This window comes from Mustela erminea, chromosome 4, assembly GCF_009829155.1.
Source record: "Mustela erminea isolate mMusErm1 chromosome 4, mMusErm1.Pri, whole genome shotgun sequence".
Classification (NCBI taxonomy): domain Eukaryota; kingdom Metazoa; phylum Chordata; class Mammalia; order Carnivora; family Mustelidae; genus Mustela; species Mustela erminea.
The window spans coordinates 7,134,262-7,157,446 of NC_045617.1; the positions used below are offsets into that span (position 1 = coordinate 7,134,262).

At 51.7% G+C, this 23,185-nt stretch overlaps 1 protein-coding gene across 3 annotated transcripts in view; it reads left to right on the top strand.

Moving 5' to 3' along the window:
- AGPAT4 (1-acylglycerol-3-phosphate O-acyltransferase 4) overlaps positions 1 to 23,185 on the top strand; it is a 118,160-nt gene that overhangs the window by 33,825 nt on the left and 61,150 nt on the right. For all 3 annotated transcript variants that reach the window (XM_032338544.1, XM_032338543.1, XM_032338545.1), the window contains exon 2: positions 660 to 924. In XM_032338544.1, coding sequence (XP_032194435.1) covers positions 747 to 924 — 178 coding nt within the window. In that variant the 5' untranslated portion in view covers positions 660 to 746. The remainder of the gene's footprint in view (positions 1 to 659; positions 925 to 23,185) is intronic.

The following is a 23,185-nucleotide window of genomic DNA, read 5'->3' on the forward strand; positions in this document are numbered from 1 at the left end:
CAATGACTGTTCCAATGGTTGGGAAGAAAATGATGATTTTCAAGGTAATTGTGTCCCCGGGAGAAGTGACGTGCAGTGCGGGAAGGCAAACAACTGGACGAGCACCCGGAGAGGACACCCTGTGGCATGCTAGTGCAGGGACTTCGGGAGGGAGCGCCCACGCCAGCGACCACCCCCATCTCACGCAGGCCAGGCTTGCCAGGAGAAGAGACGTGGTGGGCGCGGGATCTGGAGGATGGGAAGTGGAAGCGGGTGGCGGAGGGTGTTCAAGCAGCCATGGCAGCAGGAGGGAAGGCCCAGAAACACAGCCGCTGCTGTGAGCCCCAGGGACAGGGGCCGGCCCAGTGGTGGAGCCGGAGGGCTCCGGAGAAGCTGTGGAACCCTGGCCAAGTGGCTTGACCTCTAGGGTCTCGGTTCCCCCCTCTAATAGCAGCAACTACCTCACAGGGCCTTGGACGATTAAAGGAACTATTCATTTTTACGGGCTGACACTGGGCCTGACCTGAGTGAGCTCCATGTAAATCCTGAATACAAATAAACCAGCTCACGTACAAGATGTTGAAGCTTCAGAGCATCTTTTTAAGAGTTACTTTTTTTTTTCCCTGACTCTAAAAGCACAGACAGTTTTTTGTAACATGTATCATTGGTTTGTGTTCTAGACGCTGTCCCGAGTGCTGGGCCTTTTTCCCCTCTGGAAGGATTCCGCTGCGAGTATTTATTTGTCGGGATAAAAGCAACCACGCGCCATGGACCTCATCGGGGTGCTGAAGTCTCAGTTCCTGTGCCACCTCGTCTTCTGTTACGTGTTCATCGCCTCGGGGCTCATAGTCAACACCATCCAGCTCTTCACTCTCCTCCTCTGGCCCGTCAACAAGCAGCTCTTCAGGAAGATCAACTGCAGACTGTCCTACTGCGTCTCCAGCCGTAAGAGCTTCCGCGCGTTCTCTGTTTGTGCCCTCCCTGGTGCGGGGTCAGACGTGGGGCTTCGAGGGCCCCCCCCCCCCCGGGCTTGCCCTGTGTCCTCAGCCGTTTCTCGTTCTTTTCTCATTTGTTTCGGGTTTGAGATGACTGTGTCGTCCTCACTCTGAGCCAAATTATTTTCTCAGCGTGTCATGTCCGTAGCCCACCATTCGGTTCAGGCCCGGAGGGGTGATCTCCCGTGGCAGGTACACGGGCGTTCTGTCTCTGGGTTGGTAGTCTTCCCCCTCCGAAGCAATCAGCGTGAACAGCTCCTTGGTTACTCTCTCGGAAACAGCATCCGTGTGTGTAAGGGGATGGCTACGTATGTGTGGCTCTTACGTGTGGACACGAACGCAGGCGGGTCTCTGAGTGTCTGTCTAGACCCATGATACATACTCGTATCCTTTAAAACGAAATGACAATATAACATAGCGTTCTCTTTCTTGCATCTTTTCTTTACCTCTTTATTTTGAGAGAACTGTAGATGGATGTGGGATTGTAAGACATAGCACAGATTGCTGCCGTCTACCGTCGGGCCAGCTGTCCCCAGTGGGAGGGAACCCCTTGCATCCCGCCAGGATGACGTCCCAACAAGAAAACCGACACTGACACAATCCACCAGCCCGAGTTAGATGTGTCCATTTTTATATACATGGATGTGTGTGTGTGTGTGTGTGTGTGTGTGTGTGTGTGTGATTACGCTAAACTACTTTAAACATGACTCATTCTCCTGGACTGAATTTTAAAACTGAAATGAAAAGGAATAAATCAGAATATTGGGAATGTCCAGAGATGGATTTTGTGGTGGATTGGCCTTAACTTTCCCCTAGTCTCAACAGTAGAGAATGCAGTAGGTCATTACCAATTACAGATGTAGGTATGAGTGTAATAAAAAATAGGAGATCTTTCAAATCAAGCAATTTAAAAATCTCAGCTCTGTGACATTATGCCAAGAGTCCGAAATTATTGGTATCTTTCTGAAGCCCTTTAAATGAAACAATCAAATTTGAATTTGAATCACAACAATACAAGCTGCAAACGATTATCCAAATGGATTGCTACTGATCCAATCAATTATTTTTTAAACTTCGAGATACTAACTTGTGAGAAAAGAAAATGATAGAAACATCCTTACTCATGATTTCTCTCACCAACCCAGAACTCGCACATACGTCTGATGCTCTTTCTGATGTGGTATCAGTGCTGACCCTCTATGTTAGTGTGTTTTACACAAATATGTCTTGAAAATATTCCTAAGATCATCGAGGCAAGTTATAACTGAAACAGGAATCTTTCTCACATGTGTCTATGCATGTCGGGTGCACAGCCATTCAAGGCAAGAGTACGTAATGCAAGTTTCTTTGTCATACACCGTACTCTCACATGGGTCTGCCATACTTAGGCATCTGGAAAAGAGACAATTGTCAGAGCAGGGCAGAGGCTGTAGGAGCTGGCCTGGGCCTAAATTGTAGCTGTGTGAAGAAAGAAGAGTTTGCATAGTCAAGGGAAGGTGCTGATTGTCTTACATTTACCTTCCTATGTTTAAAAAATATTTCATTTATTTATTTGCCAGAGACAGAGAGACAGAGAGAGCACAAGCAGGGGTGGGCGGCAGGGGCAGAGGCAGAAGCAGGCTCCCTGCTGAGCAAGGAGCCCCAGGTGGGACTCGATCCCAGGACCCTGGGATCATGACCTGAGCTAAAGGCAGAGGCTTAACCCACTGAGCCCCCCAGGTGTCCCATACCTTTCAATTTCGAGTGGCTTTTTATACTCTAGCAAATAGGTATCTGCTTAAACAACATTTAACAAAGCAAAGCTGATTGCGCTTTTCACTGAAAACCGTAATTATGTGATTTGTACACACCTATGAGATTCCAAATTCTGTCAGTTTGCAATTTGAAATCAAGTCTGTTAGCTCTGTCCTAACCCCAGCCAAGTTTCAACCAGGTGGTTCAGAACTGGGTTTCTCATTTGGAGTCCAGGAGTAAGAGGGAGAGGTAGAATTCGGGATCAGAGTTCCCAAGAATTTTGCTTGTAGTGGAGAGTGAGGACACACCAAGGTTACGAGCAGGATCATGTCAAGTTCTTCTGAGGCTGCTTCTGGTGGAAATTCAGATGGGCAACAGAGTCAGAAAGCAAAACGGATTTTTATCCATCACAAACTGATCAAGTTATTTTAAAATAATTCCAAATGAAACTTGGGAACTAAGCATCCAAGACTGGCAGCACGTGCCCACATGGGCAGCCTCATGGGAAGGGCCGGCAGCACGTCCACCCGCGGGCAGCTCCCTCAGGTACACCCGCGGTGGTCTGTGCCCACGGCCCCAGAGCAGAGCTCCCACGGGCCATCTGAGCAGCCACGGAGCCGTTCTATAGCCGTGGGACCAGAAAAGGGAAGGAGCAGTCCCGGCTCCCGGGAAGTGAGCAGGTGGTGGAAGGGCAGCTGATGCCGCCTGGGCTCGGCTTGTGGGCACCTCACTGTAGTGAGTCCCGTGCAAAGTCGGGGCTCATCCTATTCCCAGCTTCTCTTTACCTGTTGCCCTAACACGTGCTGCACAGCAAAGCTGCTCCTCTTTCCCCTTTCACGTGCCGTCTGTGGTTGGTCGATTTCTTTAGACCTGAGTGCTTCGCGACGACGACAGAGGACATGTAACAGACAGGCTGCTGGCCGGTGATGGTCACAGGCTGTGGGTCGCGGGCTCCTCGGCAGCCTGGACGAAGAGATGGCCAGGTTCCTTCTATGGCTTCTCCCTCCTCCTCTCTCTCACTTGAGATGGAAACTGTTCGTGGGGTTGAATTGTGTGTTCTGGTGTATGAATCACTCCAAAGCTTAGAAAACCAGCAGCAGCCATCATTACTAATAGGGCTCTATCCTCATCCCGTTCTCTTCCGATGTTTGTTAAGAGCTTGGTGTTGTACCAGCTAAATCCGAAGGAGTCAGCAGCCCTGCTGTGGTGAAGCCGGCCTGGGAAAGGCCACGCTGATGTGAGTGACACGTAGAGACAAAATGCAGCCAAGACAGCTCCTTTATTACCAGCAAGACACACAGCACCGAGCATTTCATTCTGGACACCGGGACTAACATCAGGCATCCCACTTGGAAAGCGTATTTAATCTGGATGGCTGGGTTGGGGATGGTTGCTTTAGTTTACTGCCGCATAGATTTGGAGGCAGGAAAGGCAAAGACAGCAGGACAGCTGGGTGAGGACGGGCAGGGCGGAGCCAGCCTGGCAAGGGGAGGAGCCGGAAGAAAGGGACATCGGGAAGCCCAGCAAGGAGCAGAATTGAATTACGTTTCCTTTGCACAGGATGTGCCTTTTAGTAAGAGATGGCCAGGACTGGCTGGCTTGTTTTTCTTCCCCTCTGACACTGCAGGTTAAAAAACAAACCAGAAAGATGAAAAGAACCTATTAACGGCAGAGTTTTTAAAAGGGGCCGGGGTGGAGGTCAGGGAGGACTGCCGATGACCTTAGAGATCCAGCCAGGAAAGGGCTGCTGCTAACACAAAGACCCCCCGCCGTCCCCACCCCAACCCCGGTGCCTTGCTGCCAAGTTCCCTGTTGCTGCTGACGCGCTGTGTGGCTGAGCTGCCCTGTTGAATCCTCCGGGCTGCGACACTCATGGTTTTCAGTGTGTGTCCGATGCACAGCTCCAGGGGCAAGACTGCCTGGTGGCGAGGGGCCAGCGGACATGTGGCGTGCCAAGACGCAAAAGAAAACATCTGCCTTCCTGCTTACAGCCTGCCTCTTCTTTCTTCCCATTAGGGCAGGTAACTCCTTGGATAGGTAACTTCAAAACATGAACTGTATTTGAATAAACAGGATGGGGTGGAATGGCCCAGGATGCCAAGGTTTTTCTGATACTGGGTCTAGATGTTTTGTTTTTGCACTTGGGAAGATGTTTCCTCCGTCTTCAACACCCCTGGCTCTCCCCCTGACTTGGTTATCGGCCACTTTAATAATAGTTGCCAGTATTCAAGCAGGAAGAGAGAAGCGAGCTTGTCCTTACAGCCTGTACCACCACTGTGTGTCCTACCTTGAAACAGACATTGGTTTTCCTGCTGTAATAATAATAGGCATTAGCAGTGGACTCTGGGATATCTGAGCCACGTTGGAGCTGTGACTCGAGAAGTGGGGCTCAGCAGTATGGTGAGCTGGGCAGAAGTCGGTCTGTGAGCCTCTCTGGAAGGATCTGAGCTCAGTAACTTGCCAGAACAGCCTCAGCAAAGGGACGTGCATGCAGGCAGGTTGGAAGGTACGAGATGCCCAAGGAACTATGTGTCCCAAGGCACAGAATTCCCGGGACGTGGGTGGAGTTGAAGATCCTGGAGACAGGGAGGCAGCTCCGTCCTCCTAAGTCAAAGAGGATTCTTGACCCAGCCAGCAAGTGTCATTGGTAGGAGACTGATCCATCAGAAAAAGGGTCGCTGTGACCTTTTCCAACAGGACCTTGGAAGAAACATTGTGTCCTGTCCTTGGCAGCTGGCCAGAGCTCAGCCGGCATGTCTCTCTTCCCAGCCTGATTAATGGCAAGGCTGCCTTTCTCATTTAATCCAAACTGATTTGTCAGTCTTTCTTCGTGGAGAGGTTTGACTCCTTCACTTGCTACAATAGTTTCTCCTCCGGGACATCAGCGAGCGTCTTGGTTAGATAATCCCAAAGCCCCTCGTCCTGCTCCCGCTCATGCAATCTGGGCTCCCACTGACAGGAGGGTCCGGGTAGGAGCTGCTGATAGCTCTGCTGGGAGCCACGGCCAGAAATCTGGATGTCATCATCAAAGGTCTTCTGGTGCGGCCTTAGCAGGTCGCAGGGGGTGGGTGGCTCCCGGAGCTTACAGGTAACTGGCTGTATAGGGCCACATAAGCGGAAAAGCCTCCAGCGGGGGCTCTGTCCTTCAGAGTGATCCGTCAGTGGCTTTGGTGAACGGTCAGAGGGAAGGGCTTCTGAAGACCGGTGACGAGTGTCGCAGCGCTGCCTTGGAGGTTAGCAATCGGACCCGAAGGCAAAGCCCAGATCCCTGAATAGAGCGGGGGCGGAGGGAGGGGCGCCCACATTTCTCTCAGGAGAGCTCTTCCTCTCCTCACCGTCACCCGAAATGTGCTGGTCTCCCCACCCCCAGCTCGCACGAGCGAAAACACGGCTGGCTTCGCCTGCAGTCACCCTCTGACGGCCTGACCCGCAGGTTTCACAACCTCCGCAGTGATGTTTGTCGAGTGCTTTGGGGAACGGGCAAAGAGCATCTTGTCCTCCTAATTTCTGTTTGTAAGGACGATAACCTCCTTGTCAACCCAGGAGATGACCACGGAGTCCAAGACTGGATCCATAAGAGGAGAAGGATCAAGCAACAGAGATCCTCTGCTCAGTAGCTCCCCCTGCCCCCGGCAATTTTTCCAAGTTTGGAGCCCCGACCACGTGCAGGGCGGAGAGGCTCCTGGCCCAGGATAACACAGGAGGTAGAGGGGCTGTGGTTCAATCTGGGACCCCTAAGAGCAGTGCTACCTGGCATGGCCTGGGTCCTGAGCTGAGGCCAGATGTCCCCCTGGGGACTATAGTAAGTGACATTCCCTGGCACTACGGAGAAAGGAAAAGAGAAATGCAGTCATAGGAGGAAGTTATTTTCATTCCTAATCATTGCAATCACTGCAGTCTCTGGTGTTGATGATGTATTAGGCATCACGCTAAATCTTCTGTATCCATTACACGGGTTAAGCCCATAATCCCTGTGAGCAGGCGATCCCCCATTTTGTGGCTCAATTAACCGAAGCTCAGAGAGGTCAGGTGACTGGTCTAAGGTCATAAATACAGCTAGTAATTAGGAGAGCTGAGGTCCCCAAATGCATTTGTTTCTACTGTATTCTGCAGCAAAGAGAGTACGTGACAAGATTTTTTAACACCCACGGCTAACGTCCAGCAAACATCTGCTAGGATCACGCCTGGGCATGCGATCACTGTCTTGGTCCCAGGTGACCACTCGGGCACCTGTCGCGCTCTGCCAAGTGTTCTTCCATACACGCGCGTTGGCATTCATTCTAGGGGTCCTACGCGTCCCCAGGAGGAATGAAGGGGACCCAACGGCTGCCCTCAGAGGAGTCCAGCCTCGTGGGGAAGATGTGGGACCCAAACCATCGTGGAGCAGGAGATAAAAGCTAGGACAGAGGTACACAGGGAACACAGAGGAAGAGACAGTCCATCCTGTGAAAGGGTCCATGTTCTACTGAAGCGACGTCACAGGCCAGGGGTGACGGAAGGTGGAGGTTTTGCAGTATCTTGGCAAGAAGAGGAAAGGAGGTCTAGCCTGAGGGAAAAGCATGTTTTAGCATCACCAAGGGAGGAAGCTGGTTTATTCAGGCCATCCCGCATTGAAAGGAGAGGCACTACCAAATGTTGAGACCAACCTGTGTCTGCAGACGGGCCCAGATGGACAAGGCCACAGCCGCCTCACAGGGCCAGGAGGCCAGGAGGACAGGAGGACGGGTGAGCAGTGGGCTTGAAGCCCCCAGTACCAGAGACGAACTCCCACGTACTCGTGCTTGGGGATTCCAAGCACTGTGAACATTAGTTTATATCAGGATTTATTTTTGTCTTGCTCTGAGCGGCATTGTTCAAAATGTGCCTTGAGAAATTGTTAATTTGTTCCTTTTGAAAAATCTGTTCACACATAATCTTCTATAGACAGATACCCAGCTGGGTCATTATTTCTTTGAACCATGTTACACCCCAAGGATATAATATGAAGTAAAAATAGCATGATGCCAAAGTATAGAGTAAAATACCAACCTTACAAATATAGATGGGAAATCAGTTTATCGGAGTGCCATTTTTAGGAATCATAATTAAGGATGATTTTTTTTTTATTGCATTTATATTTTCTGAATGTTTTGTATTTCATACAATGAGCATGCCTTACAAAGAAACAAAAACAAGAAAAACCCAAACACCCAAAAGAAGTAAATAGAGAAGGGCTTATGGGAAGGAGTAGAGGGGGGAGAGATTAAGGAGCCTTTGCAATAAAGGTGGGGTGTGGCCGGAGTCCTGGGGACCAAGGTGACGATTTTCACGCTCTGCTTTCCTATTTTTCAGACCTGCGTACAACACAATGAACCCCTCAGCAAAAACAGTAGTGAGTCCATAGAAAGGAAGTAAGAGCCACATGCTGGGGTTATGGATTGAATTGTCACCCACGTGCCTGGCAAAGTGGCTGGATTTAGAAACAGGGTCTTTGAAGACAAAAAACTTAAGATGCGATCAGTGGGGTGGGCGTTAATCCACTAGGACTGTGTCTTTACAAAAGGGGAAATTGGGTCACAGCGACAGTCGTGCACAGAGCAAAACGATGTGAAGACACGGGGAGAGGACCCGAGGGGGCAGTCTGGGGCCGATTGTGCGCGGCAGCCCCGCGGGGAGCCGACCTGTCTACACCGTGATCTCTGGCTTCTGGCCTCCAGAACTGGGAGGCAGTGTTGTGGGTGGGAAGCACCCCAGTTTGGGATACTTTGTTGCAACAGCCTGGGAAACCCAGTACACTTTCCTTCTCTAAGTCTCTTGCAGTCGGGCATTACTTTGCGCTTAGCGGTAGAGGGAAACTGTCGCGCCAGTACAGGCGGACCCTGGGATTTTTCCTCGTCCTCCCCGCCCCCCTCGCCCCCCTCACCTTCACCGGGCTTCTGCTCACCCACCCGGCCTTGCTTTACCGGTAGCGCAGGAAACAGAGAGCATGCAGATGCACTGGCCTGCTCTCATTCATGGACCAGTCCCAGGAATCCCTCTTCCCGCCTCTCAAAGTCAGGGACCTGCCATGAGTCTGGAGGGGCTGGTAACAGCAGATGAGGAGGACCCCGACAAGCTCACCGGGAGGGGGTGGGCCCTCGCGTATCCGGCCATGATTGACATGCGGGTCTTCCAATGAATGGAGATGGGGGCTGCTCTCTTCTCTGAGCCTGTCTGTCTTGTATTTCCAACTGGCGTTTATTTTTATCACTTTGAGTACACTATTCAGGTCCAGAACCGCTTTGGCTAACCACCAAAGCCACCTGCCTGGGAAAAATAGGATTAAACGGCCCTTCAAACCTGGAGAAAGGTCTCAGAAGTCAGGGAAAGGGAATTGCTTACACATAATGCAATACTTGGGTCTGTGTGAGTAACCATCTCTCTGGCTATTAAAGGGGGCAATCCATCGTCTCTTCCTGCTCTTCGCCTTGCATAAAGAAGTCATAGCAAATGAAACAATCTCAGGGAGGCATTCTGTCCTCGCTCCCATGTGCCTGGCTTTTGTAGTGTCAGGGTTAGGGTTCAAGGACGGTGCCCGCCCAGCTTCCTTCAGATTCAGTGTCTTCTCCTCCTGATGGGTGCGATGCTCCCCGACAGCCAGCCACTGCTGCAGAAACCATCTTGCTGAGAACTGGGCTTTTACTTTGCGGACCTTTCCCACGCAAAGCTTGTTGCCAAAGTAGCTCTTTGTACCAGCACCATTGTGTTTATTTAGGGGGAAAAGGATTGGGTCTGCGATCTGACCACAGCGGCCTATTATCCACTCCATTCGTCAAGAAATAGCACGGCTGTCTGGTCGGTGCTCCTGGAGTCAGGGAGCGCATCCATTATCCCAGTGGTCTTACCTCGCATAAGGGATTCAGGAAATGGAGTATGATAGGCAACACTGGACTTTTTTTTTTTTTTTTTAAATGAACATGTAATGTATTATTTGTTTCAGGGGCACAGGTCTGTGAACCATCAGGCTTACACATTTCACAGCACTTACCATAGCACATACCCTCCCCAGTGTCCATAACCCAACGACCCTCTCCCTACCCCCCCCCCCCCACGCCTCGGTTTGTTTCTTGAGATTAAGAGTCTCTTATGGTTTGTCTCCCTCCCCAGTCCCTTCTTGTTTCATTTTCCCCTCCTTTTCCCTCACGACCCCCTGCCCTGCCTTTCAAATTCTTCATATCAGAGAGATCATGTGATAAATGTCTTTCTCTGATTGACTTATCTCGCTTAGCATAATACCCTCTATTTCATCCATGGTGGTGCAAATGGCAAATTTGGGGTTTTTTGATGGCTGCATAGGAGATATATATATATATATATATATATATATATATATATATATATATCACATCTTCTTTATCCATTGATCTGTTGATGGACATCTAGGTTCTTTCTGTAGTTTGGCTATTGTAGACATTGCTGCTATAAACATTCGGGTGCACGTGCCCCTTTGGATGGCAACATTTGTATCTTTAGGGTAAATACCCAGTAGTGCAATTGCCGAGTCATAGGGTAGCTCTATTTTCAACTTTTTGAGGAACCTCCATGCCGTTTTCCAGAGTGGCTGCACCAGCTTGCATTCCCACCAAGAGTGTAGGAGGGTCCCCCTTTCTCCACATCCTCGCCAACATCTGTTGTAAAATTAACATCTGACGTGTTAATTTTAGCCATTTTGACTGGTGTGGGGTGATATCTCATTGTGTTTTTGATTTATTATTTCCCTGATGCTGAGTGATGTTGAGCACTTTTTCATGTGTCTGTTGGTCATTTTTGTGTCTTCTTGGCAGAAATGTCTGTTCATGTCCTCTGCCCATTTCTTGATTGGATTCTTTGTTCTTTGGATGTTGAGTTTGATGAGTTCTTTATAGATTTTGGATCCTAGCCCTTTATCTGATATGTCATTCGCAAATATCTTCTCCCATTCTGTCGGTTGTCTTTGGTTTTGTTGACTGTTTCCTTAAAGTATCTAAGAGTAATGTCACTGTGTTAGTGGATGCCGTGTTTAACTTGAGTAGCATCATTTCTGTTATCTTAAGTGTATGTTTGGTTACGTGTGTGCATATATGTTTTATGCATTGTAGAGGGATATATAAATATACGCACACCCACATACATATATAATCCTTTGTATAATAAATTACTTTATATTTTACGTAGAGCGCAAATTTCAAGTGAGGGTAGTAAAGAAACAGCAAATTTGGTAATACACATGTGATCCTGAATTGTCTGAGCAGATGTTTGTCTTTGAGCAAGGCATCTTAGCTGTTGATGAGGTTTATAAATAAATTACTCCTTAGCCAAGGTTCCCATTTGTTTTCATAAGCATTAAATTTCACTTGTGACTTAAGTTACAGCTTTCAAATTAGGTTATAAGTTTGACTTTGGTGTCTTGTCACTTCATAAGGCGATGGTGTGCGGTCTCCAAAGTGGGGTGGGTATTCCCTAGGAGGTAAACAAGATAGGCCGTTAGGGTATAGAGAGAAATTCATGTTTCTGATTTATGTTTCCTTTATCATTATACAGGGATAAGATAAAAGACACTTAAAATATGTAATGAATTTTATAAAACATAAAATTTGCACGTGCTAATAGTGCATATTTAATTTTTTACTTAAATAATCACAAAGCATTTGAAGACCACTGCCTGAGCCTACGGGTTTCGGTCCCAGCATTCTGGAGATAAAATTTAAGTATCACAGAGTTTGAGGCCAGGGAGAAACGGGCTGCATAGACACAAGTTCCAAAGCAGAGGGAAGATGAGTGGCAAAGCCTCTCATTTCCTCTACTTCAGTTGATCTTGGGTCCAGAGGGGAGAGGAAGCATTTCCAAACAGTTCGAGGCATCCCTGCTCAGCCCAGTCTCTCCAAGGTCTTCAGAAAGGAATTAAAAGTATTGGCCCACCTCCACGTTTTGTTTCAAAGGAATAAAAATTCCTAGAAATGCCTTGGTGTTTTATCATAATTCATAAAATACATACGAAACCGCCATCTGTCGCAGTGCAGAGAGGCCATCCCGTGGAAACCATTGAGTCGAGTGTTTTCTCTCCCGTTCTCAGGCTGCCTTCGCGGTCCGCATGTAGCTGTTTTTGGGTCGATTTATTTGCATGACTTGTGTCTGGGGCCATGGGAAGGGGTGGGGGCAGGAGTGCCCTGCTCTGGTGTTCCCGAAAGGAAGCTGTGCTGGGAACTGTGTGTCCTGGATTCCTGTGTGCCGGCCTAACCCCCTTGGTGACAGGTCCTTTGTTTTTCCACTTGTAAAAGAGAGAAAGAGAATTTCACACGCTATAAAAACGTAGGGTGAAGGCATTCTTGCGGTTAGGACGCACTTAGTCAGCAGGCGTGGGCCAGACGGTGCGGAGTGTGTCCTCCAAAGAGCTCTGATACCCTGGGCTGGGGGAGGAGGACGACGTGGTTGGGGGGTGGAGGGATTGGGAGGATCACGCTAGGGGCCGAGGAAGACCCGCCTGGGAGGCGCCATAGCTGTGTCATTTCTTGCAGGACACTGTGTGGAGGAGGGATGGATGGGGCCCACGGCCTTGGGAGGAAGGAGTCGGGCATGTGCAGAAAGGCGCCCTCAACACGGTCAAAGGCCTGTGGGGACAGGAGCTGTCTGGGAGCAGCAAGGCAGGTGGGAAACGCTGAGCCCCTCCCGTGAACCCCGAGGAGCCTGGGAGAGCTTCCCTTCAGGGGACAATGTGTCGCAGGGCAGTGTGCGCACGGAGGAGTTGTTCCGATGACCTTTCGAGTTCCTCCCAGCGTTAAGAACCTCAGTCAGGAACATTTATCCCGTAGACAGGGCTGCAGGGCGCCTGCCTAGGCCTGGGGGCTGAGAGAGGCGTCGAAGGCTTTCTAATGAGGCAGCCCTCTGAGTTTAACACGGGCGGACGGGGCCCTGTTTCAGAGAAAGCGGACCAGATGGAGATATGCTGGACGTTCACGGCATGTTTACCTCTAAAGGAGGGGAGGCTGGGGTGGCATCCGTTCCCTGGGCAGGAGGAGGAACATCCTCAAAAAGGAGGCCTACTTGGGTGACCGCTGTGCCTGACAATGGCTCCCAGGAGGGACATGACGGGTGCGGAGTGGAGGGCTTCCGCCTCTGCCTCCTTCTCCCCCGTGCGGGTCCTTATCTGCCCTGAGGGTCTTGAAGGTGACCAGCCTTTCAAGTTTGCCTCCAACTGGCAGGGTCCCCAGGCTCTAGGACTTCCAGTTTTATAATCAGGACAACCCCAGGCAAATTGACAAGTTAATCTCTGTAACTTTGGTCAAGGGCAGGAACCTGGACCGAAACCTGTCTCCAGAACTAAGAAATGAGCTAATGTTCACCGTCTGCTCCTTGTGGGTGATCTTAGGCCTAAGACAAGAAACACTATGGCTGTGTGCACTCCCAGGCACTAATTTTTTACTTAACCTGACTTTTATCTTGTGAATTCGCCACCTCTCGTTGCAAAAGGGCTATCTTGTGACAGACCCCCTACCGTGACATTTTAGTTTGCACATCCTCTGTGCAAACACCGCGGCTGATCGTCCTGGGTTTTGTAAACATGGGTCTTCGTGTACCCTGCTTCACCGAGTGGTCCTTTCTCAGTGGGGGTGAAGGAGCTGTGTGCGTTCAACAGGAATTATTTTAACGGGAGACTTCCGTTTCGAGGTTGACTGTGTCAGGCCAATGTTGCAGCGGGAGGTCCTTTTCTTACTCTTCTCGTGATCATTTAAGCCAGGGCTTGACTGGATGGGGCAGCTCCTGGCTGAGATGGGCAAGTGGAAAGCCATCTTTCATGTCATTTTCACCAAACTAATGGGTGTGGAGCTCAGGACTGTTTTCTTGGGACAAAAGTGGGGAATGCCACATTTGAAGAATAAGGTGATGCCTTCCAGCAAAGGCACTGGGCAGGTGCAGGGCGCAGAGCACTGGTTAGTGTGTGACTAAGGACCTCGGGTCTTCATCAGGAAGCTCTGTCTCAGTCCCACCATCTGTGAAGCCCGCGCTGGCTCTTCCCTCAAACCCTGGGAAGATGAGTCACTTCCTTCCGTGGGACTCCCTGGCCCTTGTCTCAGTCTTGACTTACCTTATTGCTGTCGGGAATGTGAGCTCCCCAGGGACAGTGAAGTTTGATTGGGAGTCGTCCCAGTGGCTGGCCCTCTCCTGGCACAGAGCAAGAGCCCTCCCTGTGACGGTCGTCACATCAGTTGGGGGACCGCCCTGGCCTGGAGTGAGCCACTGTGCACATGGAACGCCCCGCTTGATCCTAAAAATATGTTCGTGTCACCTGCAGGGGTGGGGACGGGAGGACCCAGCTGGACTCGTTGCATTTCACTGTTTCTAAGTCATAATTACTGAGGGAGCCCAAACCTGTCTCTGGAGTACTGATCTCGTGTAACACACAGGAGGGAACAGAAGACCATGTGACTCACTCTTGAATAATACGGGAGAGACCTGAGTATTGTAGGATTTCAGTTACTCTCGTCTGGACGAGTTGGGGAAGGCTCTAGAAAGGGAATGACATCAGCCAGACCTCAGAGAACAGAAACCTGGGGTGAGGAGAGAGGCAGAAGGCACGTGTGCCCAGACTCCCACTTGCGTGGGGCCGAAGCAGCTGTCTGGACTCGACTAGCTCATGGTGCCCAGCTGCAGGGAGGGGGCTGGCATTGGCGTCCACCAGCCACCGGACTCAGCTCCCTTAGCTCCTCTGTGCTGGGCGCCCTGATTCTTGGTAGATGGGTTTTCTTCCCCCAGCATGGCTGCCAGGAGCTTCAAACTCTCATTCTAATTGCTTCTGCTACCGAGGAGGAGAGAACCCCCCCAACCCCAGCTCCAGGCCTGGCCCAATCTGAGTCACAAGCCCATCTCTGTAACAGTAGAGCCGACAGTCCCCAGTGCCAGCTGCTAAGATACTCCAAGTCAGTTACGACCACAGCAGCACAAACTTACAGTGTATCATATTATGAGACAAAGGTAATAACTACTCAAATCTCGCCTCTCCCTAATTAGTGTTTTGCATTTTACTATTACGTCTCTTCTGGTGGTGATTTACACCATGGAGGCAGCAAATCTGTACATTGGGCTCTTGTCTTTCCCCTGGAGAGCTGGCTGGGAAACATTTTCCAGCACGCCACTGTCTGCACCGTCGCTCTGGACTGGGAGGAGTACGGAAGTGACCTTGTGCAGGTCACATGCCCCCCAGTGAGCGTGGGCTTCTGTTACTCAAAGAAAGAAGGACCCACCTGGTCAAAGACACCAGCCATCACAGCGGGCATCTAGGGGTGGACGAGTTGACAGAGGGCCTTGCCAGGGGTCGTCATAGCACAGGCCCAGGGGTGAGCAGGGAGGGGGAGCCAAGATGACAAAGGGACTCACCCTGAAAGCCAGGTGCAACCTCGCAGGGAGAGAGGTCTCTGCACCAGGGACCCCGGACGACCCATGCTGGGGTGGCCCGGGGTGGGGCAGGGAGTGGGCAGTGCTGGCCACGCCCAGACAGGGAGGGCTGTGCCAAGGGGGCTGGGGTAGCCCCCAGCCAGGCAGAGGGACCGAAGCTGCCGGCTGGATTTTACTCTGTTCCAAGACTGTGGGTCGTTTCTCACTGGAAATCTTCCGGGGCCAAATGGAGCAGGTGTCCCTGCCAGGCCGTCGCTTTCCCCAGGGTGGTTGGATGCTCATAAACATGTGACTGTTCATGTGCAATGCGTAGCTTCAGGTAGACGGGGCAGATGCTAGTCCCATATCTCTGGCGAGAGGCAGGATCGGTGGAGAAGAGGTGAGACACAGTGAGGCACCCTCCCGTTGGGTGCCGCACCCACGCGCGGCCCTTTGTGTAGACGAGGGAAAGGCTTTCATCCTGGCTGGGCTATGTCGGCACCGTTGCAGTGAGCCTTGAGCCCAGGCCTCCGTCTCAGCCCCCAGCAGAACATACCCCACCTGACACCCCATACATCTTTGAAAAGCAAACGTGCAAACAATGGAAGGCCCTCCGAGTCAATCTGGTAAACATCTATTGAGTACCTACTGTTAGCAACTCCCAGGCATTGTGCTCTAGGTGCTGGGCACGCAGAGAGGACCGAGACCCAGGTTCTGACCCAAGGTGCCTTGTGCCCCATCTCTGTCCTCTGCTGCACGCCACCCCCACCCCTCCCCGCCCTAGTGGCTTCCCAACAGGAGGACCGCGTTTTCCTGGGCACTTGTGTCTTTGCACGTCTCCACACCTGTGCTTGCTGTACTCTGGCCCCTGCCATGCCTCCTTGTTCCATCTGCTCGTTGTTCAGAAATGTTGAGAGTCAGGCCAGAGCCAGGCTGAGGGGAACGCCAGGGAGCCCGGCACAGCGCATCCTATGGATGGTGCGGCAGGTGGACATGAAGCCAAGCAGGTGCGGGAGGGGAGCCCACGCTGCTTAAGGCAGGAGGTGCCGTCACTGAAGAAATCACCTTAAAAGAGAGCGCTGGAGGGGCGCTTGGGTGGCTCAGTGGATTAAGCTGCTGCGTTCGGCTCAGGTCATGATCTCAGGGTCTTGAGATCGAGCCCCGTATCGGGCTCTCAGCTAGACAGGGATCCTGCTTCCTCCTGACTCTCTACCTACTTGTGATCTCTCTTTCTCTGCTAAATAAATAAATAAACTCTTTAAAAAAAAAAAAAAAAGCACTGGGGTCCCAGACGCTGCCCGAGCATTTCTGGAGCTTTCTTGAGTGGAGCTAGGCGGGTACATGGGGAACGAGGGCTTGGGTGAAAGCCGTTAGACTGTGTGCGTAGAAACCGGAGCATTCTCTCAGGCGGGCAGGGGTTGTCTGCCCTCCTGGGGCAAGAGGGCTGTGTGCTTCACACGGTCCCCCAAGGACAGAGAGACGGGCTCAGGGTGGCCTCTCCGGATCATGGCTTTCTTCCAAGAGCCCTGAAAGCATCGCGCTTTGCTTCCCTTGTGTGTTAGTTTATTCTCACCCAAGCCCATGGCCCTGACATGGGGCCGGAAGACTTTGAAACCCGGATCGCCGTCTAGGCTTTGGGGCAAGCATGTTACGGTCTCCGTCGTCGGGCTGCGAAGGATCCTTGTCCGATCGGGAGGCAAGCGCGCTCTTGGCAGCCTCACGGATTTGGCTCTGGTTGAATGTCATTGTCTGCTTGTTTTCTGTAATCCCTGTCAACAGGGCGAGGAGCTGCGGAGAGAGGCAGCTTGTCTGAGCCGGATCAGCTTCGCAGCTCTGGGGGCAGAGAAGGGTTGACAGCCCTTCATGCAAGGTTGTGCACCGAGGTTTTCCTGCGGACACACATGAACTGATTTTGTCTCCTCCCTCTGCTCTGATGCGTATATTCAGCGGTAATGCTGTATCCATAGAAAAAAACGGGTACATAGACTGGGTACATACACCAGGGACATCGTAGTGGGCAGGGGACTGTATATGGAGACTTGGAGAGTTTGAGCCACCAGGAGGACCCTTGGGATTTTTATTGTGGTTGAGGTGGGAGAAACGGCTCTACCCGGTGGTTCAAGAGAGTGGGCCTTTTCCTCTGGCAAACGTCTCTGTACTGCGTGTGTGTGCTTGACACCAGGACATAAAAGACAAGCACGTTGAAGGCTCAGAAAGAACTTACTGTGGGTTGGAATCCGGTTGCCGTTCATAGCAATCTGTGCCAGAAGGCCAGACCTGAGAGTGCACTCATGCTGAGGCACCGGGATATTTCTGTGTGATTCCCAGGAGGGCCTGGGCTGAACCAGAGTCACTGGGGTTTTATGAATATTGTGTAGATCCAGGAATGTGCAAAGTAGCAGAGAAGGAATGAGCTGTGACCTCCAGGAGCCTGAGATCCAGCACGTATCTGCCCACTTGGTCGGACACACATTCCAACCCCTAGATATACAGAAACTCAGCTCTGGGAAGTCATTTACAAACAAAGCAACAGATTTGAAGCACCACGCTCGGGGGTATGCAAGGGAGGGCTCCTAAGTTAAATAGGATTAGTGTGTCATGCAGAACTGTGAAGATGCCTTCCTTATCAGTATTAAATTGTATTTAGGTCTGTAGAAATGAGAAGTGTCTTTTAGATATTCCCTTTTGGGGATTTAAGTCAGTATTTAAAATCCTATATAAAGGCCATGGTTGTAGCCTCCCTAAAGGACCGATTGTCCCTGGGAAGCTGAATGTGAAGCGATTTTTGGATTTTTTTGAGGCTGCAGTTAGCTGGTCCTGTTGCCTTTATCTGAGTCCTACCTGAGGAAGGTAGCAGAACAGGTCTGGGAGTCTCCAAAAGCCTAGTTTTGGAAGACTCCAGCTTGCAATCCGGTCCAGCACAGTTCGAAATGTACTTTTAAGAGTCCTTCCCCAGCGAGGATTCTGGTGGCCCAGGGCAGGCCCCAGGCTCACACTGCTGGCCCCAGGACCGAGCAGTCTGGCAGCTCCTCTGGGGTGTGGTCAGCCAGAAATGGGGCCTAAGGAGGGTCACATAGAGCAGACCGGAGAAGTGACGTCCCCCCACACCCCGCTCCCCAAGGGCAGGTGCACCGCTGACCTTCAGGACCCAGGCCAGCCCGGCTGGTTCAGTTTCTGCAGCCAGAAGACTGCTCGAAGCCCCAGGGCTGAATGACCCCAGACCCTCCACAGCCCTTGCCTCAGCTCGTCTCCAGGCTTCTGCCTGTGTCCTTCCATCCCAACGGCCACCTTAGGATTTGAACACGCCACTCAGCCTATTCTGCCTCTGGCGTTTCTGTTCGTCAGCACATCCTCGTGGGTCTCCAATCCCTCCTCTGTATCTGGGCCTCAACTGGCCTCATTGATTCACTCAACAAACATGTGCTGAGTGCTTGCTCCGTGGCCTAGGCGCGGGGCAGACGACGGAGGACACCTTCCCTCTCCCTTGGAGCTCCCTCCCAACCCCTGCCGAGGGCAGGGCTGCTGACCCTCCAGGAGTCACCTAGCCTCTGACGACAGCCTCTTGCTGCCTGAGTGGCCCCCGGACCTGAGCCGCCTCTCTGACCGCACCCTGCCCCGTCCGCACGTGGGTCTAGTCCCAGGTCTCCCGCAGCCTGTGCTCTCAGACTCCCCTTGTTGGACCGAGCGCAGACTCTCAAGATGGGCACTAAAGCAAACGAAAAGAATGATTCCCTCCTCTTGCCTTTGTTAACATGGTTAGCGTATTTTATTGCTGAATTTGTGAAGACTTTTTCTAGGGGCTTAGTGACATCTTCCTCGCCAATGAGCGGTCTCTAAACCCTTTGCTCCCCAGGTGTAGAGATGGATGTGGCTCTTGGATGAATTCAAGTCAGGCAGCGAAGGAGGAAGCGGACGATCCCCTCTGGGCCGGGCTCCGGGGCCGACTCGGGATTTCTGCTCGTGCCTTTCCGTGGAGAGCGAGCGCTGTCTACACCGCAGGTCCCCCCCCCCCCGCCCGTCACCGCCCCCCCTCCGTCACCCCCCCCCACCGGGGTCGCACCTCGGGAAAGCACCGCTCTGACCTCTTACCCCCAGGCTTCCGCCTGATTTAGGGGCAGCCGAAATTTTTCCATCCGGCTCGCGTTTCTGTTTTCTTGGCGGAGGCAGCCTTCCCCGTGGGATGCGCGCACACGCTCCCAGTAAGGGACACACTGTCCCTTCTTTGCGGGGAACCCTTTAGCGCGGCCCCCCCACATCGATGACATTCCCGGAGGTGGGGTCCATCATGCGTCGTGTCTGCTTGTGACCTGCTCCTTCCTGTCGGGCTGTGAGAAGCTCCCCACTTCGCCCTGGCCGCTGTCTGATGGTTCCAAATTCCAAATTCGTGGACTTCATATTGACTTTTGCACCCGATATAACTACCTGGAGGAGAATCCTTTATTTAAGCCAACCAACCACAAAGAGTTTCCCTTGAGTCCGTATCATTATTTTCCATTTCTTCTCATTTTTTTCCTATAGCTACGACTCTTGAAGTCTACGCGACGAGCAATAGTTCCTTTGCACCCCAGTAGCTCAGGGTGGGCGTCGGTGGGTCTGGGTGAGCGCTGACGCGGTCTGCGGAGAGGGATTGCCTGCGCCCTTACCGGGTTGCATCTTAGATCCCGCGCGCGCTGCGGAACAGAAAAACCAGCTCAGCTCAGTGGTGTCGGCGCTGTCTGGCGTGAGTGTGTGTGTGTGCGTGTGTGTGTGTGTGTGTGTGTGTGCCCCTGTAGACCAGAGTGCATGTGGCACACCCCCCTGTGGACAGTGAGGGAGGCCGAGGTGGGAGGAAGGAGGAGCGTCACCCCAGTTGCAGAGACGGAGAGATGCACGAGCGTGGCGCGCCCTCCCTGCGCCCGGGAGGGAAGGCCACGCAGGAAACATGCAGAGCGGTGTGTGCGGTCGTGGGCCCGCTTCCTTTCCAGTCCCGCGGTGTTTTCCTTGGCGGCTGATGTTCATATCAAACAAGAAAGACTGAGATGGAACATGGGCGCTTGGCTTCCAGAACACCTGTTTTTTCCACTGACAGCTCCTGCCTTATGAGGGTGGGAACTCAGCCTCCCCTGGGTTTGAACGAGCCGACCAGGGCTGTGTGTAGGGGAATTGAGAGGCGAAGAAGCGATGGCTGACAGGGCTTTTGGTTCTCCTGCTTCTCCCTCTTGTTAGCATATGTAAAGTCAAATAGCTCAGGGCATCCCTTGGCTGATTCTAAACCCCTGTCTCTCAGGGGCCAGCTCCTACACAAGCCCAGACTGCACTCCCCCTCCCGGCTGGCGGCAGCACTGTCACCTCGGGCTCCCTGTGCTGCTCAGAATCCCCCCGCCCTTGGCTTTTCTTGTTCTGCCCCTGGCCACCATTTTTGTTCCCAGTGACTTCCCACCTGCCTGCCCAAGTCCAGCTTCCGCTCCGCTCCCTCTCCATTCCCTTATCCTAGTCTACCATTTCTTTCTTTCTTTTTAACCAGAGGAATACAACTTTCTGATATACTAATTTATTTTTTATGTCGATGGCTGATGGCGTCCGTCTGCACCCAGCCTGCCCCTCACGTCTCTAGCATCGGAGCTCCTCACAGGGACCTCTGTCTGGCGTCCGGGCACATGTTCCAGCCGCACAGAGCAGTGCTTTGCACCTAGCAGCACTGATAAATACTTGTTGAAAGAAACGATTCATGGCATTATACTTGTGCTATCTTCTTAGAGAATGTGTTTATCCAGCTTCACAGCCCAGAGCAAAGCCCAGTGTCCTGAATGACAGTTGGTACCAAAACAGCCTGGAGGCTGATCACGTGACCTGGGAGGCTCTGTTCTTTTCTGCTCTGTTCTGTGCTGTTTTGTTTTCTCGCTCAGATCTGCCCCCGAGTTCGGCAGGGTCCTGGTACCCACTGGAGAACAAATGGGCATAAGCCAGGGCACCAGGAGCAAGAGGGGCTTTTATCTCTTCTGGGACTGATTCCATTGACATTGCTAAGCAGCCAAAGACATTTGAGCCATTTTACCTCCAGGAGATTTCTAGGATCACTAATGGATTGCTCGCTTTTCTTTGCAGAAGAGAGATCAGATCAACTCAGTCTGCATAGATTTTGTGGAAACATGAGACTAATTCGCGTCTGCGTTGGAAACAGTGTCTGGATAATAGCTTTATACTTTCTAGGGACCCGGGATTTCCTTGGAATGTTCCACTGCGTAACTAGAAGGACTACCTTTCAAAGCCCATTTTCTCTCTCTTGTTCTGAGTGGAATTTCAGTTGTTCTGTCTTTGACCTCGTGGGTTCTTTTCCTCTGCTTCTGTTCCGCTCGGCCCACCCACTGACTTTGTTATTTTGTTGCTGCTTTTTCAGTTCCAGAATTTTTATCTGATTCTTCTTTGCGTCTTTTTATTTACTTGTCGAGACTCTGCTCTTCATTCCTTCGAGTGTGTTGACGGTTCCTTGTTGCGGGTGTTGCTCGGAATCCTTACTCAGGACCCTGGTTCAGGATGGCCATTTTAAAACTCAGGTCGGAGAAGCCGAACGCCTGTGGCATCTCGGTGCTCACAGTGCTCACGGGTGTTGCTTGTCCTTCCTCATGAAAGCCGAGACGCTCTGGGTTCTTGGAACATGTAGTGATTTCTAGTTGTATCCTGCACATTTGGGGCATCATGTTTTAGACTCTGCATCTTATTTTATTCTATTTATTTATTTATTTTTTAAGATTTTATTTATTTATTTGACAGAGATCACAAGCAGGCAGAGAGGCAGGCAGAGAGAGAGAAGAGGAAGCAGGCTCCCTGCTGAGCAGAGTCTGACTCTTGGGGCTCGATCCCAGGACTCTGGGATCCTGGGATCATGACCCGAGCTGAAGGCAGAGGCTTTAACCCACTGAGCCACCCCGGAGCCCCTGCATCTTTTTTTTTTTTTTTTAATATTTTATTTATTTATTTGACAGAGATCACAAGCAGGCAGAGAGGCAGGCAGAGAGAGAGGAGGAAGCAGGCTCCCTGCTGAGCAGAGAGCCTGACGTGGGGCTCGATCCCAGGACCCTGGGATCATGACCTGAGCTGAAGGCAGAGGCTTTAACCCACTGAGCCACCCAGGCACACCCCTGCATCTTATTTTAGACCCGTTTCAGCAGGTGTCCTCTGACACCGCGTCACTGGGGGAAGGGCTGCCATCTTGCAACTGCCCGCGAGGGTAAGTGCCGGGGCCTCCCGTACTCCCACTGACACCCTGAAGGCCGGAAGGGTGCCTTGCTGGTGCGGAGCAGAGGAGGGTCAGACTTCCCACCAGGTCTCCCCTGACAGCACCTGGGCGCATGGGGGACTCAGAGGCTCATTCCCGAGGGAGGCTGGTGAACGCCCCGGCTCCCCAGTCAGCCTTCCCAGACACCACCCCGCGGGCGGGGGAGGTAGGGAGGAAAACTCTGTTGTAGCCACAAAGTGGTCCCCCACCCCCACCCCCACCCCCACCCCCACCGGGGTCTTTGCTGATGTGAATCAGGGTGGGGCAGTGGTTTTTCCATGTTTGCTTGGGACGTTTTCTGCCTTACCGGCTGCCTATTCCCTGGCCCTTAGCTAGAAAGAGGAGGCTGGGGTGGGTGCTTTTTTCACCGACATCCCATTAGCTTTTCCACGTCGCCAACAGCTACAGCACCCAGTCTGGGACATGTGAAAAAACCATATAAACACCAGGGAACTGACCATCGTGTTCTCCCTCCGATCCCAAGAAGGCGCCTGCCTCTTTCTCTCCAGCTTTCGGAGCCTCTGTGTGATGACCGCAGGTAGCCCAACGGGAAGAAGTGTGTCTCCTCCACTGGCCCCAGGTGCAAGTCCGGAAGGACTGCTTTCATGCCCTGTCTTCGGAGAAACAACTTTGAAAAGGAGACCAGCAAAGAATAGAGAGTTTCACACTGGCGTGCTTGTTGTTGTCGTAATTTTAACTCTTACAGTGCCCGCCCCCAGGCTATTCTTCAGAATTGATTTGACTTTCTCTGTTTTTGTTTTATTTATTTATTTATTTATTTATTTATTTATTTATTTATTTATTTTTGTGATCTGCCAATAGGAAGATTCATGCTGCCTCTTCCCTCCCCTGAAAA